The following is a 20721-nucleotide window of genomic DNA, read 5'->3' as shown; positions in this document are numbered from 1 at the left end:
GTGCTGTCCTGTGCTGTACTGTGCTGTGCTGTACTGTATTATGATATGACACTGCGTGATGTAGTATTTTAGGATGCATTGTATGAGTTTGTTTCTTTCTTTCTTTTTTGTTTGTGTTATAGCTGGTATGTCACTGTACTGTAGTGCACGTGTACTGTACTGGTACTGGTACTGTTTGTTTGTCTATTGACTGATTGTTTTCTAGCTGGTATGTTACTGTAATGTACTGTGCTGTACTGTTACTATTTGTTTGTTTATTGACTGATTGTTTTATAGCTGGTATGTTACTGTAGTGTACTATGCTGTACTGTTACTATTTGTTTGTTTATTGACTGATTGTTTTCTAGCTGGTATGTTACTGTAATGTACTGTGCTGTACTGTACTATTTCTTTGTTTATTGACTGTTTTATAGCTGGTATGTTACTGTACTGTACTGTACTGTACTGTACTGTATTGTACTTTTACGCTACCTCTGTACAGCAGCGTGTCAAAAACGTACTGATTCACTTCTACAGATATCTGTCCTCATTCCATCCATCCCCGTCTTACATGTTTGCAAAACAACAACAACAAAAAGCAGCAGCAACAACAACACGACATGATAGGGGCCACCTCAAAACAAAACCAAAAAAATCAACAAAAAAAAAAAAAAAGAGTCTGCATTATTTTCCATCGTTTTCGTTTTATTGTGTGTGTGTGTGACCGTGAGTCACGTGCGCTACGTGTGTGTGTTGCTGTCTTTGCAGGGCTTTGAGAATGGCCTTTTAAAATCTATGGGTAAGCTAGTACCCAAGCACAACTGTGTGAGTATCCCCCTCCCTCCCAGGTGGCCAGGGAGGGGCGTTAACCCCTTTCCTTGCTCGCTGGCCTTGCCCTGCCTGCCTCTCCTCCTCCTCCTCCTCCTCCATAACCTTCTTTAGGTGGCCGTGGGGAGCCCCTCTCAAAAAAAAAAAAAAAAAAAAAAAAGCCTGGCTGCTGATCTTGCACCACACGATCTCCACCACCACCACGTCACCACCACCACCACCACTACGTCACCACCACCACCACGTCACCAGTTTATGATTATTATTATTATTATTATCATTACTATGACTATGCTCCACGTCACGTCATAAACGTATTGCGTCACCATGTGCTGTCTTCTTCGTCTTCTTCTTCTTCTTCTTCTTCTGCTGCTGCTGCTGCTGTGTTCTTCTTGTGTCGTCACATCGTTGTCTGCCGTCCGTTGACGTCATCACCACGAGAGAACATGATGTATTGTTCTTTGTTTTGTTTGTTATTATTGTTCTTGTTTTTGTGTTATTATTACTATTATTATTATTATTATTATTATTATGTGGAGGGTTTTTTTGTTTGTTTGTTTTTTAACGTTTCGTTTTTGTTTTTTTGTTGGTGTTGTTTTTGTGTTTTCACGTTCGGTTGCTCTACACTTTGAGTTTTCTACGCAAAGATTGTCTTGATTTTTTTTTTCAAATCACCACTGCAACCGAACATACGTTGACAACATCATCATCAACAACAACAACAACAGAAGCATGATGTATATACACAGAACCCCACTCATACCCCCACCCCTACCCCACCTCCATACCCTTTACCCACCCACCCAGCCAATGCAGACATAACGAAAGCTGGTGAAAAGGACTGTAGCTTGGATGTGATCAAATAACGGCTGCCTCTTGTGCGAGATGATGGCACCACGATAAGAAAACAGATGCACTCGCAGGCAGAAAAAAAGTTTTTAAACAAAAATTTGAAAATTTCAAGAGGCTGGGGGTGCGTTGGGGGGTGCTTATTGTAGCGACACGCTCTCCCTGGATTTTACACAGAGAAATAATGTTGTGACAAAAGAGTAATGCAGTATAGTACTGTACAAAGCAATAAAATAAATATTCACCACCACCACCACCACCCCACACACACCCTCCTCCCCTTCCCCCCTGCCCACTCTTTTACATCTGCAGTATATCAGTTCGAAAACTGCATTATCTGTGTGACATAATCATAGAAGAATGTCTTCAGACTCATCGGCAAACGAACGAACGAATCGATAAACAGAAGCTAGATAATTAAAGTAATAAATAATGAATAATAATTAGACAACCGTCAGTCTGATATCATTGTCTTATATGAACAGACTAAAAAAATAAATAAATAGACAAATGATAAACGAGAATTTTTAACAAGGCCAACAGGTAAACAAATCAGCACATCAGTAAACAAAAACAATGAAAAGAAAAATCAAGTTGCCGAGGTAACAAATGTCATACCTTTTTTTTTTTCTTCACGATAAAATGTTAAAAGAAAACGTCGCGTATACAGGGTGTAACTGAAACCTGACGACCCATGAATAATATATATATATATATATATAAAGAACGGGAACAAGATGATCTGAAATAAACTGTTTTCAACTGTTTTTGCTTTCAACAACAGGGACAAAAATGTAAAAGGGGATGGCCAAATAAAGAAGGAGAGGTTGAAATTGAGAAAGCTGGTCAGAACAAAATCCGTCAAGACCTCTTGAGCGGTTATTAACTGTGGAAGAAAATTGAAAGGGGGGAGGGGGAGGGGGGCGAAGGGGAAAAGGGTGGCATTTGAAAGGAGAAGGAACAAACAAAAACAAAAAAAAAAAAAAAAAAAAAAAAACGTCGAAGGGGATTAAGTGTATAACATTCAGCAAAACTGTTGTTTTGAATTGGGTTTGAAACATATGAATGAAAAGATTTTCACGAAAAGAACGGGCTTGGAAAACAAAGACATGGACAAAATAAAAATAAAAGAGAACAAGCCAAAAATAATTCTGACTAATTATTTTAATAAGACTTCGCCAGGGCAAAAATAAAAATTTAAAAAAAAAAAAAAAAAAACAACCAGAAAAGAACAATAGAAGGCCAGGCGATGATTTAATAAGGTACAACAGCAACAACAATATAACAACAGTAATCCGACTTCTCCTTGAAGAAAGCTTCCACCCCTACCCCCACCCCCATCCCCACCCCCCCTCCAACACAATCACACTGCCCTCCCCACTTCCCCACCCCCGACCCTCTCCCCATTCAACGTCTCAATCCACCCCATTCCTTCCCCTGATTGTCCCCCCACCCCACCCCACTCCCACACCTTCCCACTTAACCCCCCACCCCTTATCCTCCCCATAGTGTGTTAATTAAACTTCTTGTCAGGTTAACAAAACGAAGCACACCAGTTTAGCACTAACCAACCTTCCTTCCTCCGATGACGAAACACGTGGAAGTTGATGAACACTAACAAGTTGGGGGCGATCAGCGTTTCCGTTTGCCCCCCCCCCCCCCCCCCATCCCCCAATCCTATCCCCCACTCACCACCACCACCACCCCCAACCCCCTACCCCCATCAACCACCCCCTTCTACAAATCGAATACACACCAACACACATCATTTACCACTTTTTTTTTTTTTTTTTTTTTCATTACCGGTTGGGTGCACCCGTTGGAAAACATAATTACACTCGCTTACTTCATTTTTTTAATTTTTTTTTTTTCAAAATGATTTCTGTTAGGCGGTGTTGAGCTTAACCATATTACACAGCAATCTTTTTTTGTCCCCGCCTCCTCACACATTGCACTACTGTTATAGAGATACACCGTTTTTTTTCTGACTAGACAAGAATTAACAGTTATACACCAGAGTTGCCATAAAATATCAAGGTTCAAGTCTTGGAAGATCTGTTTGTTTGTGTTATAGTTTATTCATGTGCTTTATTTAGTTACTTATTTAGCTAGCTAGGTCAGCTATGAAAAGATGAGAAGAAACGATTGTTTGGGTTTTTTTAATAATAATTTTCAGTATCCATGAATGTAAAGATGACTTTGTTAATTGTATTTCTATTGATATATGTACATTTACTCATTTAATTCTTTGTTTTATATCACCATATAGGAATGAGCAACGAGTGTTAGCGTCATATCTATAGCAACTGATCTGGATCCTGTTGTGCTTATTTTGTTTCATATCTTTGAGAAAGTAGAGACTGTAACTGTTGAAAAGTTTCTCTAACAGTTCACTCCATGAACGAGCAGAATGGTATAGTTAATGTTTCTGAACCACATAAGATTGCCCATGATATCAGTTAGGAACAGCCATTGCTCAGGAAGTATTGATTTTTGTTGGTGCCATGCAGGGTGTACAAATGGAGAGGGTAATCGATGTTTTAGACAGGTATTCATGTATGAAAGCTCTTGACAAGTCGGTGAAAAAATAGTTTTCCAGATGGAGCGAAGTTTCTAACATCCAGACGAATTTTGCTATTGCGTAAACGCATGATTACACGACCATGAAATGAGGTTGAAACACATGTGTCGGACAGGATTTATGGATGTCAATACACATAGCGGTTTTTTTGTTTGTTTGTTTGTTTGTTGTTGTTGTTTTTTTGTTGTTGTTGATGATGATTTTTTTTTAATAACAAAACATGAAAAATGGATACCAAAGCTTCGACAAATCACCACAAGCAAGAGCATGCAGCCAAACACACAAGAAGTGCGTTATTAAGAACCGCAGTCTTTGACACACGTTTACACATAAGTACACAATCATAGAGTGACGGTTTTGTCCAGAAAGGAACCCTGTGTCATATAGATATTCGAAACAACTATCCACACAATACCTGCAACCAGACCATGCGTCATACTGATATTTGAAAAAAAAACTATCCACATACCCGCAACTAGACCATGTGTTATGCTGATATTTGAAAAAAAACTATCCACAATACCCGCAACTAGACCATGCGTCATACTGATATTTGAAAAAAAAACTATCCACAGTACCCGCAACTAGACCATGTGTTATACTGATATTTGAAAAAACTATCCACAATACCCGCAACCATCCCCTGTGTCATAGAAATGTTTATAACAATCCTATGCAGTTTCCACAAGCACTGCAGGATGAAAATAGAATTTGTTGCGAGTTCCTTATTTTTCTTGATTATGTTTCTGATTTGTTATGTTTTGTTTTGTTTTTGTTTGTGTTTCTTTTTCTTTTCTTTTTTTTTTTTTTTTTTTTTTCTTTTTCCGCTCAGCTGCTCTGTGGGGACAGGGGTCACCACACGACCTTGACCCCTTTTTGGCTGAAGTGACCACTATTTGCATGAATTATGATGCACTGATGGCGAAAAATAATGTCGCGCTCCATGGGTTGAAATGACGAAATGAAATATTTTCCTTTTTTTTTAATGTCGTGTAATTGGTCAGGGATGAATTCAAAGCCCACATTTTATTATATTCATTTTTTTTATATCTGGTCCACATGCTGTGATTCATAATCTGTTTTTAAAAGAGGAGTAGAAAGTGTCTGATCTTTAAGTTATGCATTTCCAATATCATCTTGGAAAAAAAAGATTAACCACCACATTTATCTGAAACCGACCTATGTTCGGCATCTCATCCAGAAAGTTTCCCACTAAATTATGATCAGACATTTCTTTCAAAATTTTATATTTGTATACGCGTATATTTTGTACGCGGACTTTCACATGTGCAAGCCCTTAAGCGTAAAAAAAAAAAAGTGGAAGTAACTGTTGAACACATTATTTTTCGCCAGGACCATGACTATTTAATCAAAAGTGCAAACAGTGTGCACCTTGAGCACCCTGGAAATCTTAACAGGAAAGTGTGACGTCTTAAGCCCCGTCTTCTTGAGCTGTTTCTGAAGTGCTATGGAGAAGAAAAAAAAAATGAAGTGCGATGGAACGTTTTCCGATCTGTGCAGTAGCAAAAAATGTATGTACTGTCTTAGCCAAATGAAATCATACTAAAGAGAAAATAGTCTTCAAATCCCGTTGGAAGAAATACGTTACACTCCTATCGTTTCTGCTAACGCCCCCTTGCTCCCACCCCCACCCCACCACACACACTACCCATTCCCCCTCTACACACACACACACCCACTAAAGTAAAACTTTCCTTACCTGACGAAAATATTCTTTCCATGGCAAAAGGAAAAAAAGGCAAAAAACAGAAATTGCAACAGCAGTTACTGTGCATGGAAAGAAATGAAAAGCGTTGTTTCTTTCTTCTCTTATGTCAAAGGAGGAACTTAGAAAATGATGAGTCACACTTTACATTGCCCAATGGGAAACGAGTCACGCTGTACTCTGCCCAATGAAAAACGAATCACACTTTCATTTGCCCAAATGGAAAACGAGTCATACTTTAATTTTCCCAATGGAAAACGATTCACACTTTAATATGTCCAATGGAAAACGAATCAAGCTGTAATTTTCCCAATGGAAAATGATTTACACTTTACTTTGCGCAATGGAAAACGAGTCACACTTTAATTTGCCCAGTGGAAAACGAATCAAGCTTTAATTTGCCCAATGGAAAATGATTAACACTTTAATATGCCCAATGGAAAACGAATCAAGCTTTAATTTGCCCAATGGAAAACGAGTCACACTTTACTTTGCCCAGTGGAATACGGAGTCACACTTTCCTGAGAAGGTTCCAGGCAGAAATGACCATTGAGTCCTGCGGTCACATATTGTGCACGGTTTGTCTTGTGCTCTTGCAGGGCTACGAGGGCTCCTTATTAAAGATAACAAACAAAAATGGCAAAAACACTTCTGTGAGTATCTTCACCTTCCTTTGTTTCTTTTTCATCCTTAGTTTGATACTTAATTGATGACATTATCATGTTCGGTCGTGTCATGTAGTTTGGAAATGATTGGGGAATCAGTGAGTCTATTGATCGAGGGGCGGGATGGAGGGAGCTGTCAGGGTGTATAACAAGACACAAACACGACAGCCAGAGACCACAAACGCAATTTACAGACGCAGTTTACTAACATGCCCCTTTATTGTCTTCCCTCCCATCTGATTTTCACGGAAGTTGAGAGCCCTGTTATGTATATTGATTGTGCCAGAAGTTATTTGTTGAGGAGGAGATAAAGAAGAGTGGACAGCTGATTGGAGAAGAACGGTGGGGAAGAATTCATATCATCGTGCTTATATCCAAGACTACCACGAGAGCAAGGTCTTGAGTTGACAAATCAGTTTCCAACAGCTGTGTTTTGCTGGGAGAATAAGAAAGAGGAGTTTGGTGAAATGCGTTGAAGACAGCGACAAACTCGGACATCCCAAACACGCATGAAATCTGTTTCTTTTCTTTCTTTGTTTCTTTGCTCTCCAAGAAGCATGGATTGCAAGCTGTTGTGTCTAGAGCTCTGACTAGTTCTATTCACGCGCGCGCGTGTGTGTGTGCAAATGTGTAAAGCTCTATGTTGTGGCATGAGGAATGATCACATGGAATGACGAACGAATGCTACATGTTGGCATCATGATCGGTATCAGTTCTTCTTGGTTGGTTTGGAATGCCTGCCTGTTTTCGTTCCTTTTTTTTTTTCATTTATATACATATATATCTTTCACTGCTGCCATCACTCTCCCCATGGCCTGTGTGTATAGCCATGCATGCCTTTTTTGCTGTGATGATTGTGTACAAGAATGTTGCCTGAGCGAGTTAATGGTATTTATTATATAATTATCTTTTTACAGCGAATGCCGCCTGTTCCAGTCAGTGATATGATGTTTATCATGGCAGTTGTTAGTTTTCTCTTTGTATGTTCTTTTTTTTTGGGGGGGTGGGGGGGGGAGGAGATTGTGTTCAGATTGTTTGCAGGGCGTATGTGTAGAAATGGCAAAGGGCGGGGTTTTCCCCAGTGGTACATATAATTATGATTATTTGGGAGGACATAGTTGTTATTTGCAGGGCGTATACAAATGGCGAAGGGTAGGGTTTTCCCCCCTAAGCAGTACACAAAATCGTACAGTTAGTCGGGAGAACCAGGTTGTTTCTGTGCCACAGCTGTGGCTTTCCATCTGTCCCTTGACTTGTCCAGTTGCACGGCGACTCTGAATTGGACCCCAAAAAGCGCGGACTGTTGGATTGTCGATTTGTGAAGTTCACAATTTCATATCTTTCATCTTGATTCACTGGTCTTGCTGATGTGAGCAGCATGTTTGTTCTGCACAGTTGTCGTTAATGCTGAGTAAAAAATAACAAAGATATTGTATCCTCATTGAGTAATTCATCAGAGAGATACATACTTTAATATTCACACATCTGTTTGTTCTCACTGGGTATGTACTCGATGGTCTTGCTGCATCTTGGCAGTTCATGGAAGAGGTGTTAGTGACTGTGGTCTGAACAGAAAGTCCCATGACTTCTGAGTCCAAGAGCAGTCTTGCCAGCCATTCACTTGGGCGATTTTGTGTTCTATTTTTTCTATGTGGTTGTTTTGCAAGAGCAGTCTTTTCTAAGATTTTCTTTCTTTTATGGAATGCTCTTTTGTTTTTGGTCTTTTGTGCATATGATCCCCTGCTTCTTCAATGGGTACTTGAGCAAGAGTGCTTTATCTTTCAGATGTCTTTTCCCTCACATTTTGGAATGAGCTGCATCTCGGCATAGGCTGTGCATACTGTTGCATTTCTGTCTTTGAATTTTGTGCATGGAATCCCAGCGGACATTTCTTCTTTTTCTCCACCCGCCAACCCCTCCTTCATCGTCCGTCTTCCCAAAATTAATATGGTTTGCTTGCTTTCGAAATATTGACTGTTTCTTGGAGTGTGCATGGGGTCCTATCATGCATGGATGCCTTTTGGTTTCTTTTTGTACGTGAATGACATGATGGGTTGTACCTGGGTCAGGTTGTGATGTAGGTCACTCCTGATGCAGCCGTCTTTCAGTGTTAGAAGTGATAGTGGATTGGAACAGTACCTTCCTGGCTGAGACTGGCTTGTTCCTGAAGTAGGTGATCTGTTAAAGAATGCTTTGTTTCCTGAATTAGACGATTTGTTAGAGATTCGCTTTTTCTTGAAGTAGCTGATCAGTTGGATGTTTTATCCTGAAGTGGTTGATATGAAGGATATTGGCTTTTTCTGAAAGTAGATGATCTGTTTGATTTTGGCTTTTTCCTAAAGTAGATGATATGATAGATTTTGGCTTTTTCCTGAAGTAGATGTTCTGTCAGAGACTGGCTTACTCCTGTATGTTTGGTGTACTGTACCGTGTCAGAGTGATGCAAATTAGGCCTGTCGGTTTGCCCTGCTTGGGCAAATTTTCCGTGACTAGCAGTGAAAAGACGCCCGGCCATGTACGGCCCGCTCTAGCCAATCAAACGGCGTTATCGGCTACAGGCGATGACTCATTCCTTTTGGCCAGGCTGTCCACGCCAGCTTGTAGAGTGATGGCCTGGAGGTAACGCGTCCGCGTAGGAAGCGAGAAAATCTGAGCGCGCTGGTTCGAATCACAGCTCAGCCGCCGATATTTTCTCCCCCTCCACTAGACCTTGAGTGGTGGTCTGGACGCTAGTCATTCGGATGAGACGTTAAACCGACGTCCTGTATGTAGCATGCACTTAGCGCACGTAAAAGAACCCACGGCAACAAAGGAGTTGTTCCTGGCAAAATTCTGTAGAAAAATCCACTTCGATAGGAAAAACAAATAAAACTGGACGCAGGAAAAAAAAAGGGGGGGGGGGGGTGGCGCTGTAGTGTAGCGACGCGCTCTCGATGGGGAGAGCAGCCCGAATTTCACACAGAGAAATCTGTTGTGATAAAAGAAATGCAAATACAAATAGATGGTCTATTAGAAGTTGGCTTTTTTCTGAAGTGAATGATATGTTAGAGATTGGCTTGGTCTCGATGTGGATAAAATGTCAACCAAAGCGCGTTTGGTGACGCTGCTGGCAGGCATCTGCTTAGCAGATGTGGTGTAGTGCATATGGATTTGTCCGAACGCTGTGACGCCTCCTTGAGTAACTGAACTGAACTGAACTGTCAGGGATTTCGGATTGTTCCTCAAGTCGATTATGTGTAAGAGATTGGCATTTTCGTGAGGTAGACTGTCAGCAGTGTAAGACAAACTGCTTTTCGCCTCCTTGCGGCTGCCTTCACCTCTACACTCCATCTCGCTCACTACGATCGGCTTCGGATCCACTCTGTTTACGCATACCCAGATTCAAACACTCGACTGTTGGCCGCCGTTCTTTCTCTGTCTCTGGACCTTGCGATTGGAATGAACTTCCTCTTTCGCTTCGTCAAGTCTCCACACTCAGCTCTTTCAAGTCTGGCCTTAAAACCCACCTCTTCCCAAAATAGCCTCCCTTGCCTGCCCTTCCTTGTCTTTAGTTTTTTCTAGTTTTAGAGTTATGCACGCGTGTGAATGACTGGTGCGAAAGCGCTTTGATTTGTCTCTGCACAAGATTCAGCGCTATATAAATACCATGATTATTATTATTGTTCTTGCCCTGTGAGGTCTGTGGTTCTGTCGACTTTGTGGCCGCGGTCATCCGTGGCTATTTACGGGTTGCTTCGTAAGGCTTTGAACTGGCGGTTGTTATGTGTGGTCACGTGTCCAGTTTGGAATGCTCAAGCCGTCTTCACACTCTTCGACTGTGACTCCAAGACGGTTGAAGCCCGAAGAACAACGTCTGGTCTTACCTGGCCCAGATTTGGTTGAAAACTGTATTCTTTGCAAATCTGATGTATCCCTTTCGAGACAGGTATATTTTTATTTTCAGCTGAAATGTAACCCTTTGGGGTTTTTTTGTCTGTTGAATGCATTGCTTTTTTTTTTCTATTTCAGTGCATTCTATCATGAAAGTGTCACATGCATTCGTTCATCTCGTGCTTTCTGGAATTGAACAAAACTCTCTCGTTTTATTTCAGCCCCGTGCGTTCCTTTCTTTTAATGCAAATAAAATAATATTAGGAAAAAAAAGGGGGGGGGGGCGGTGCAGAGAGAGAGAAAAAATGAAGAACAAACAGGAACTCTTCTTTGATTTGACAAAGTCAGGTTTTCTTCTGTTCCCCGAATGGGCTGTGTGCACTGATCAATGGGGTATCTGAGACAAAGGTGTAATATATATATATATATATATATATATATATATTAATGAATATATACAAATAATTTTTGTGTTTCAATTTCTCAGAAGCGTTTCATAACTCCACTTTGAGGTAGATCATTTCCTTTTCCCCAGTCCACCCGTCACTTGCCTGATTCTAGATCCCGGGTGGTTGGATGGGAAATACAATGTGTGTCATCAGCATCACGGCTTTAAGCTGTTCATGCCTGCCCTCATCACATCCTTGATTTCGATTTTCCCGTCGTGATTCTCTGCCCACTGTGGTATATACGTCCATGTCAGAAGTGCTTGGTGTTTGCAGATTCATGAAGACTGTCATTGATGGGGAGTGGTATCAGTCTTATTCACCCCAGACAGGAGGGTTCGTTTTGTCTGGCTTCGTCATGGAGCGAGCAGTTTCTGATCGCCGCCAGTGGAGGGTTTCCATAAAGTGGTGGATTGATTGATGTGGATACTTATATAGCGCCTATCCTCGGTCAGAGACCAAGCTCTAAGCGCTTTACATACACGGGGACATTTGCACCACAGGCTGCCTACCTGGGTAGAGCCGACTGACGGCTGCCACTGGGCGCTCATCATTCGTTTCCTGTGTCATTCGATCACATTTCAGACGCACACGCATACACACTCAGACAGACATGTAACATTTTACGTGTATGACCGTTTTTATTTACCCCGCCATGTAGACAGCCATACTCCGTTTTCGGGGGTGTGCATGCTGGGTATATTCTTGTTTCCATAACCCACCGAACGCTGACATGGATTACAGGATCTTTAACGTGCGTATTTGAGGGGTATAAAAAATACCCCCCAAACAGATAAAATAATGAAAAGATTGTTTCAGTGTTGTTGTTGTCTTTTCTTCTTCTTCTTTTTTCCTTTTTTTTCAAACCAATTGAGCTAGTGTCGGTTGCTTTCGGCTGTTGAGGTTTTGTGGTTGAACAGATTTCATGGTTGTCAGTGTGGAGGTTTTGTAAAGTGGGAAAGATTTCTGTTCGTTGGTGTCGAGTTGTTTTGTTTTTTTTTGGTGTTGGGAAAGACTTACGTTGGTTGGTGTCCGAGGTATTGTGGTGGAAACTAGTTCTGTTGGTTAGTGTCGAGGTTTTGTGTTGGAAAAGACTTATATTGGTGAGTGTCCGAGGTTGTTTTGGGTTTGTTTGTTTGTTTGTTTGTTTTTTGTGGTTGAAAAGATTTTATATGTTGGTCAATGTCGATATATTTTGTGGTGGAAAAGATTTATCTTGGTTGGTGTCAAAGTTTTATCGTTGAAAAGATTTTAGGTTGGTTAGTGTTGAAATTTTGTAGCGGAAAAGATTTTTGCTGGTTTGTGTCGGGATTCTGTGGTTGAAACAAACTCATGTTGGTCAGAGTTGAAGTTTTGCTGGTGGATTATATTCGTCAACGTTTAGTGGCGGAAAAGATTTTTGTATGTTAGTGTCGAGGTTTTGGGGGTGGAAAAGATGTCTGTCTCGCCCCCCCCCCCCCCCCCCTCCCCCTCCCCCCCTCCTTCCCCTATCACTCCTAACTCCCCCCTCCCCCCGCACCCCCGCACCCTTTACCCTTCCTCCCCCTCCTCCGTATTGTCAGAAGTGTATGGCGGGTGTCTGGTGTGATCGTCCTGTTTCATCCACCCTATCCACCCCACCTCACTTGATTATTTGGAAGGAAGAAGGTGATATTGGGGTTGGGTGGGGTGTTCGTATATTCCTGGCGAGATTTTATTTTCTCAGCTGGACATTTGTCTTTTTCTTGGGGGGTGGGGGGGGAGGGAAAGGAGGGAGGAGGTATATGAACAGCAATCTTTTGTGTGGAATTTTTGTTTCGTTGCACAATCAGATGTGAATATGATAGCGATGGAAGGATGCTGAAAAAAAAGGAAACTGTTACAGTTCTAATTATGAAGAAGACCCCCCCACCTTCCCCCCCCCCTCTCCCTCTCTCTCTCTCTCTCTCTCTCTCAGTATTTTTATTCTTCTCTTTTTATTAAACTCCATACTGTCTCCCTCGCTGCCTCATCGATCACTCGTTGTTTTTTTCCCATTTCCTGTCCCGTGTGTTCTGAGACAAGGAAGTTCTATCGTATGAGGATTACATCTCTTCGTCGTCGTCGTCGTCGTCTTCTTCTTTTTAATATTCTTGAATGGTATTTTAATCCGATTCGGCAAGCTATTTGGGAAATGAAAACAAGACTTCCCTGTCTTATGGAGGCTGTAGAAAGGTTTGTAATAAATGAAAATATGGAGAAAGAAAGAAAGAAGTAAGGAAGGAAAGAAAGAAAGGAACACTCGTGTTGACAGCCAGACAAAATTCCTTTTCTGCTATCAGGGGAAGAAATGTTTTCCTTGATTTATGTGTATGTGTGTGCGCGCCCGCGCGTGTGTGTGTGTGTGTGTCTGTGAGTCTGTGTCTGTGTTTGTGTCTGTGTGTCTGTGTGTGCTTTGCAAAGATGACGACATAAATATTACGTTTGTGTTGAAAACGCAACTGCCTCTTTTGAGTGGTTTTGGGTTGTGGGTTTTTTTCAAAAGGCTGACAAACATCTGTTTTTCTTTATGCGTAACGTAGAACGAATTGAATCCTCTGTGTATTAACCAAAAAACAAAATGTCATAAACAATTTCTCCTTCCCTTCTTCCCTTCCTTCCTCCCCCCCCCCCCCCTCCTCCTTCCCTCCCTCCCTCCCTCCCTCCCTTCAGACCAGTGGAGTTTTGTCAGGTTGATGTTTGTACATTGCATGTCGGATGGACATGAAGCAATTTTTTTTTTTTTTTCATTAGTTAACTTCTCTCCGCTCCTTCCATCCTGATTAGTTCTGATCACACGTATCACTTTCTTTCCAACCCGAATGTTTTTTTTCTAACCTTCCGTTATTTTTGTTGTGGGTGTGTACGTGTGTCCGCGCGCGCGCGTGTGTGTGTGTGTGTGTGTGTGTGTGTGCGTCGTACCATCTTCCTTTGTGGCAAAACTGGTCAGTTTTTCCTCCCCTTTGATTTGATTAATCCGCTCTCCCCGTGTTGTTGGTGGTGGCATTTTGGACTGTTGGCATTCCGATTGGGTCTGCTCCTCTTGTGAACGTTTGTGTCCTAACCCAGAATCGTTGTACCCAGCTATTCCTGAAGCTGTGCTGGTTTCGTTTCCTCTTCTTTCCTTCTTTTTGTTTTTATGGGTGTAGTCTTGTGTCGAATGTTCCATACTGATTTGGTTGGTTCTAATTCTGATCCTCGTGTCCGTTGTGTTTCGCCTGTTGCCATACCAGTTGTCATGAATGAGGCATGCCGATTTGGGGGACTGTTTGAAACCGGTTTTGGGTTGCTTCGGACGGTTCCAGTTGCTGCGTGTATTTCCAGTTACGATCTTGGGATACCGACTTCAGCTGCTAGAATCCGATTTTGGGGATCTTAATTTCTTTTCTTTTCTTTTATTTTTTCTCTTTTTTTTTTTATTTCTTCTTCCTTATCTTTTTTTTTTTTTTTTTTAATTTCGTTTCCAATCAAGAAGTTGGCAAATCGGGATACAATCTCTTCTTGGATTTCTGGGGTCTTGAGAGTCACGGAACCGGAATACTGATTTGGGCAATTTTAGGCCGGGAGCGGAATAATGGATATTGATTGGTAATGTCCCCTGACTGATCCCTCAGTCGTCTGTGACCGTCTTGAAAGGGTTTGTGTAAAGAGTGCTCTTTTCCTGACAATGAAACTCAATACTAATGTATAGTTATCAGCTCTTTGTAGCGCGCAAGCACGCACGCACGCAGGTATATGATTATATACACGTGCACACACACACACACACACACACACACACACACACACACACACACACACACACACACACACACACACAGTTATGCTTTATTGGATTTATGATTTAGAGAGGGAGGGAGTTATGCTAGGGAAAGGGAAATGTATTTTATTATTCTGTTTATTCAGTTATGCTTGTGCTCTGTATTTACCCCCCCCCCCCCCCCTCTCTCTCTCTCTCTCTCTCTCTCTCTCTCTCTCTCTCTCTCTCTTTCTCTCCGTCTCTGTGTCACTCCGTCTCTCTCGCTCTCTGTCTCTTTTTCACGATGCCTGTCTCTTGCCTGTCTGTCTGTTTGTCTGTTTTTCTCTCTATCTCTCTCCCTCCCTCCCCCCCTCTCTCTCTCCCTCCCTCCCTTCTCTCTCCTCTCTCTCTCTCTCTCTCTCTCTCTCTCTCTCTCTCTGCCTTTTAAGTGGCTGCGTGCGTACGTGTGCGTGTGACTGTGTTTTTTCCAGCCTTGTGTTCCCTGGTATTTTTTCAACCTAGGGGGGTTTGAGTTTAAATGAGATTTTAATCTGATTTCATCAGGGCGATCAATGGAGATGGGTCTTTGATGATGATGTCTCTTGTCTTGTTCTTTCTTTTGAAACTCTTTCTTTGTCTCTGTTGCTGGCTGTCTCAAACCTCACCTCCTCTGTCTGTCTGTCTGTCTGTCTGTCTGTCTCTCTCTCTCTCTGTCTCTCTCCACTCCCCTTCCCCCCTCTCTCTCTTTGCCTGGCTCTGTCTCTGTCTCTGTCTTTCTCTCTGTCTCTGTCTGTCTCTTTGTCTCTCTCTCTCTCTCTCTCTCTCTCTCTCTTCTCTGTCTGTCTGTCTTGTATCTCCCCTTTCTTCTCTTTCTCTTCCTCTGTCTCTCTCTGTCTGTCTGTCTGTCCGTCTGTCTGTCTCTCTGTCTCTGTGTCTGTGTCTGTACCCCCCCTCCTCCCTACCACCACCCCCTTTCTCTTTCTCTTTTTCTCTTCATACGCTTTTCCCATTCCCATGTGTCATGCGCTGATTGTTATGGATGGTTTGTCTGCATGCTGCGATTTCCAACGACCACGACGATGATGATGATGATGATGAAAACAACGACGACGACGGCGACTATGATGATGACGACGATGATGATGAAAACGACGACGACAACAGCCGGTGGGCTTCGTCACATTCTCCTCCAGATGTGCCGCGGAATCTGCCAAGCAGGATTTGCAGGTGCGTGGACGTGTATGTGTGCGTGTGTGGGGCGGGGGGTGTCGGGGGATCGGGGGGGGGGACGAGGGGGAGGGGGGTGCGGGGAGTGTGTGTGTGTGTGTGTGTGTGTGTGTGTGTGCGGGTGGGTGGGTGGGTATGTGTGTGTATGTGTGTGTGTGTGTGGGGGGGGGGGTATGTGTGTGTATGTGTGTGTGTGGGGGGGGGGGTAGGTGGGTATGTGTGTGTGGGGGTGGGTGGGTGGGTATGTGTGTGTGGTAGTGACTGGGAGTGTGTGCGTGTGTGTGTGTGCGTGTGTGTGTGTGTGTGTGCGTGCGTGCGCTTCTATGTTTGTGTGTGTATCCTCATTTTGTTTTTCTTCGTCATCACGTTTTGAATGACAGACGAGTGCGCTTGCTCTATACATTTATAGTTTTGTGCTTTAATTTCTTGTGGAAGTAGCTTTCTGAACTTCATTAGCTGCTCATCTTTATCAATCATACCCAGCCAAATTAATATAAAAAAATGACAATAAAACACTAAGCAAAAAATGAATAAAAGTGCAGCCAAGTACGTAAATACTTTCAAAATAAGAAGAGAAAAAAACATTTTAGTTCTTATGGGCTTCCAGACTGACGCGTTCACAATGTGTTTCCAAGTGTTCTGGTTTCGACACTTCATCTTTGGAGAAGGAGGTTGTGAATTATATATATATATATATATATATATATATATATATATATATATGTGTGTGTGTGTGTGTGTGTGTGTGTGTGTGTGTGTGTGTGTTTGTGTGTGTGTGTGTGTGTGTGTATCACACCTTTTTCCCTTCTACAGAGGGGTGGTGGAGGGTTGGTGGTGATGGTATGGCTAACCGTCTCCTCCTCCTCCCCCTCCTCCTCCTCCTCCGCCCCCTCCTCCCCCTCCTCCTCCTCCTCCGTCTCATCTTTCACCGCCTCCTCCTCATCATCCTCTTCCTCTTTGTCGCCCACATCATCCTCTTTTTCTTCTGCTGGTTCTTCTTCTTTGTCCTAATCCTCGGCCTCATCATCATTGTCATCACCATCCTTGTACTTGTCATCAGCAATTTCCTTCATTTCATCTACTTGTTCATTGTTCTCTTCCTCCTCTTATCATTAACACACAGTTCTACCCCACCTCCTCCTCCTCCTCCTCCCTCCCCCTCTCCTTGTCATTCGCATCTTCATTTATTCTTCTGCTTATTCTTCCTACTCTTTATCATCATCATCATCCTCATTCTCTTCCTCATCTTCCTCCTCTTCCACCTCCTTGTCTTCCACATCTTCCTTTTTTCTTCTGCTTGTTCCTCCTTCTGTTCTTCTCCCTCCTCCTCTTCCTTCTTTTCATCATCATCCTAATTCCCTCCCTCCTCTTTCACCTCCTGTGCTTCACCTCCTCCTCCTCTCCCCGCCCCCTCTTTGTCATCCACCAGCTCGTTCCCCCTTCTCTTCCTCCTCCTCCTCATCTTCCTCCTCCTCCTCATCAGCATCATCATCATCTCCTTCACCTCATCCTCATCTTCCTCCTTCCCTTCGCATGTTATGCGCATCTTACTTGTTTTATTCCTCTTGTTCCTTCTCCTCTTTCTCCTTCTTAATCTCCTTCTCCTCATCCTCCTTCTCATCCTCATTCTCCACCTCTTTCACAAATAACTGAAGCAGCCAAGCATGTAGAGCTTTTTTTGTTGTTACTGTTTGTTGTTGTTTTTGTGTGTGTGTGTGTGTTTTTTTTTTTTTAAATTTCTTCCCCTTCCCCTCAAAAGCAGAGACAACGTCCGTAATAAAATAGCTTGGCCTCTTTCATTCTTACACATCAGTAGATCGACAAGTGGGTTATGTGGTTAGATTATTGTTTGGGAGGGGGGGGGGAGGGGGGCGGAGGTTGAAGGGGGTAGGGGAGGGGAGGTGGAGGAGAGGGGAGGGGAGGCAAGGGGGGCGGGAGGGGGGGGGGGTATTATGGGTCGGACTTAAGGGGAAGAGGGGGGTAGTTCGATGGTAAGGGGTTGGGGGTGGGGAGAGAGTTAAGCCTGTCCTCTTTTGGCAAAGGAGGGAGGGAGGAAGGAGGTGGGGGGATTCAGAGGGAAGAGAGAGAGAGAGCATAAAAGAGAGAGGCATAGAATGAGAAAGAGAGAGGCATACAGTGAGAAAAAGAGGTAGAGAGAGGTAGAGGGACAGAGTGAAAGAGAGGAAGGAGAAGGGAGACACAGAGAGAGAGAGACAGAGACAGAGACACGGAGAGACAGACAGACAGACACAGAGAGAGACACACACAGAGAGACAGACACAGAGACAGAGAGGGAGAGAGACAGAAAGAGAGAGAGAGACAGACAGATAGAGAGACAGAGACAGGGAGAGACAGAGAGAGACAGAGACAGAGAGAGACACACACAGACACAAAGAGAGAGACAAAGACAGAAAGAGAGAGAAAGAGTAAAGCCTGTCCTTTTTCTTTTCTTTTTTTTTTTTTTTTTTTTTTTTTAAAGCACTGATGTAATCGTGTGTGAAGACCTCTCTCTTTGATGTGAGAGGGGACCCGCGCAGGTAAGTAGCTGTTTATTACCGTCATCATCGATGGAACAGGAGGCCGATTGATTGGGATTTTGTCCAGGAGGAATTTTTTTTTTTGGTCTGGAAACCAGTGAATGGAATGACATATCGTCTTGGCGGCTGGGTAGTGGGGTGGAGGTGGGGTGGGGTGGGGGTTGGGGTGGATAGGGGGGGGGGGGGGCGAGGGCGTAAGGAATTGTGAGGGGTTTTCTGGAGGTGGGATTTCCTTTTGGGGTGGGATGGGTGGGGCGGGGAGGTTGTTATATGTCTGGGAACGTTGAAGATGTTTATGTTGTTGTTTTGTTGTTTGTTTTTTTATGTTTTGTTTTTCTTTTTTCTTTGTGTGTGTGTGTGTGTGTGTGTGTGTGTGTGTGTGTGTGTGTTAATTTCCAACAGTAACCCCTCCCAGTCCATCTCCAGAGGCCCACTTTCTATTCTTTCTCACACAGACAGACACACATAGAGAGAGAGAGAGAAACACACACACACACACACACACACACACACACACACACACACACACACACACACACACACACACACACAAACGTCCCACAATTTGATTGACTCAGAAGAAGGAGGACTTTGTTTAGCCATTACTAAAAAAAAAAAAAAAAAAAAAAAAAAGTGTCTGTGAATTTGTTTCGTGCTGTTCAGTCATTCATGGTTGCAGACCACTTCAGACACACACACACACACACACACACACACACACACACACACACACACACACACACACACACACACACACACACACACACACACACACACACACACCACACACACACACACACACACACACACACACACACACACACACACACACACACACACACACACACACATTGGCCGACTCAATGCTTGCTTACTTGATTGATTGGTATTGATTCATTCATTCACTGGTTGGCTTGGCTGATTGATTGATATTGATTGATTGATTCATTCATTCATTGGTTGGTTGGCTGATTGGTTGGTTGATGTTTATATGGATGGCTTGATCGACAAAATGATTTGATTATATATTTTCTTGAATGGGTTGGTTGATGGACCCAATGCTTGCCTGATTTGTTGGTGGGTGGGTGGGTGGGTGAATCGATTGAATGATGGAATGATCATAAATGATTGACTGAAAGAGTTATTGATTTTTTTTTCGTGGGGGTGGGGGGGGGGGAGGAGGTGAGGTGAGGGGAATTGGTTCATTGAACAAAATGATCATCAGTGATTGATTAAAAGAGTGATTGACTGATGTTGTTTTGTTGCTTTGGGTTTGTGTGTGTGTGTGTTTTAGGGGTGGTTGTTGTTTTTTGTTGTAAGTTGGTTTTTTTTCTTTTTTTTGTGGGAGGTGGGGTGGTGGGGAGGCGGGGGGGTGGGGGGTGAAGGATTGGCTGATTGGAGAAATGATCATCAATAATTGATTTAAAAGTGATTGATTCATGTGGGGGGTTTTGTTTGTTTGTTTGTTTTTCTCTCCTTTTTATCGGGGGGTGGAGGGTGGGAGAGGAGGGGGGTGTATATGATTGATTGAACAAATGATCACCATCAATGTTTGATTATAAAACTGATTGACTGATGCGGGGGTCTTTTTTTTCTTTTTGTTTATTTTTCTCTCTCCCCTACCAACCCACCACACCGACTGATCCACCCCTAACCAACCAAGCAGGGGGTTCGCTTCGACCCGGACCTGCCCCAGACCCTCCGGCTGGAGTTCGCCAAGAGCAACACCAAGGTCACCAAGCCCAAGCAGCAGTCTCCCCAGCCCGCCGCCCCCACCACCATCATCCACCCCCTCACCGGCCGTGAGTACTCCCCCCCCTCCCCCTCCACCTCATCCCCCCCCCACCCCCTTGCCTACCTTCCTCCCTCATCCACCTTCCGAAACCTCTCTCGTGTCTTCCAGCGAATCCTTCTTTTTGTGTCTTCTCTTCTCTCTTTCTTCTCTTCTCTCTGTCTCTGTCTCTGTCTCTGTCTCTCTCTCTCTCTCTCTCTCTCTCTCTCTCGTACGTCAGAGGAGACACTCAATCATACACACACATACATAATTATACATATATACATATTCATATACATATACATACATGCTCACGCGCGAACACGAAGAAAAGTTGATGAATATGATTCATGTTATGTGATGCTGTTGAAAATTTGGTTTGCGTACACGATGCTAATGTGTTCGTTGTGGTGCCCGCGCACGCACACATACACACATAGTTACACGCACGCACATTACTCTCACATGCACACAGACGCGCGCGCGCGCGTGCATGCACACTA

The 20721-nt window shown here is 43.2% G+C and overlaps 1 protein-coding gene across 1 annotated transcript in view; it reads left to right on the top strand.

Annotated features, from left to right (window-relative positions):
- The window catches only part of LOC143277898 (uncharacterized), a 415205-nt gene that overhangs the window by 369577 nt on the left and 24907 nt on the right, over positions 1 to 20721 (top strand). The window contains exons 3-6 of the mRNA XM_076582855.1: positions 748 to 804; positions 6563 to 6616; positions 15845 to 15907; positions 20111 to 20246. Coding sequence (XP_076438970.1) covers positions 748 to 804; positions 6563 to 6616; positions 15845 to 15907; positions 20111 to 20246 — 310 coding nt within the window. The remainder of the gene's footprint in view (positions 1 to 747; positions 805 to 6562; positions 6617 to 15844; positions 15908 to 20110; positions 20247 to 20721) is intronic.

The sequence above is a fragment of the Babylonia areolata genome, chromosome 35, assembly GCF_041734735.1.
Source record: "Babylonia areolata isolate BAREFJ2019XMU chromosome 35, ASM4173473v1, whole genome shotgun sequence".
In the NCBI taxonomy this organism is placed as follows: Eukaryota; Metazoa; Mollusca; class Gastropoda; order Neogastropoda; family Buccinidae; genus Babylonia; species Babylonia areolata.
Note: the sequence above shows the minus strand (reverse complement) of the source record. Positions and strands in the feature narration are given on the sequence as shown.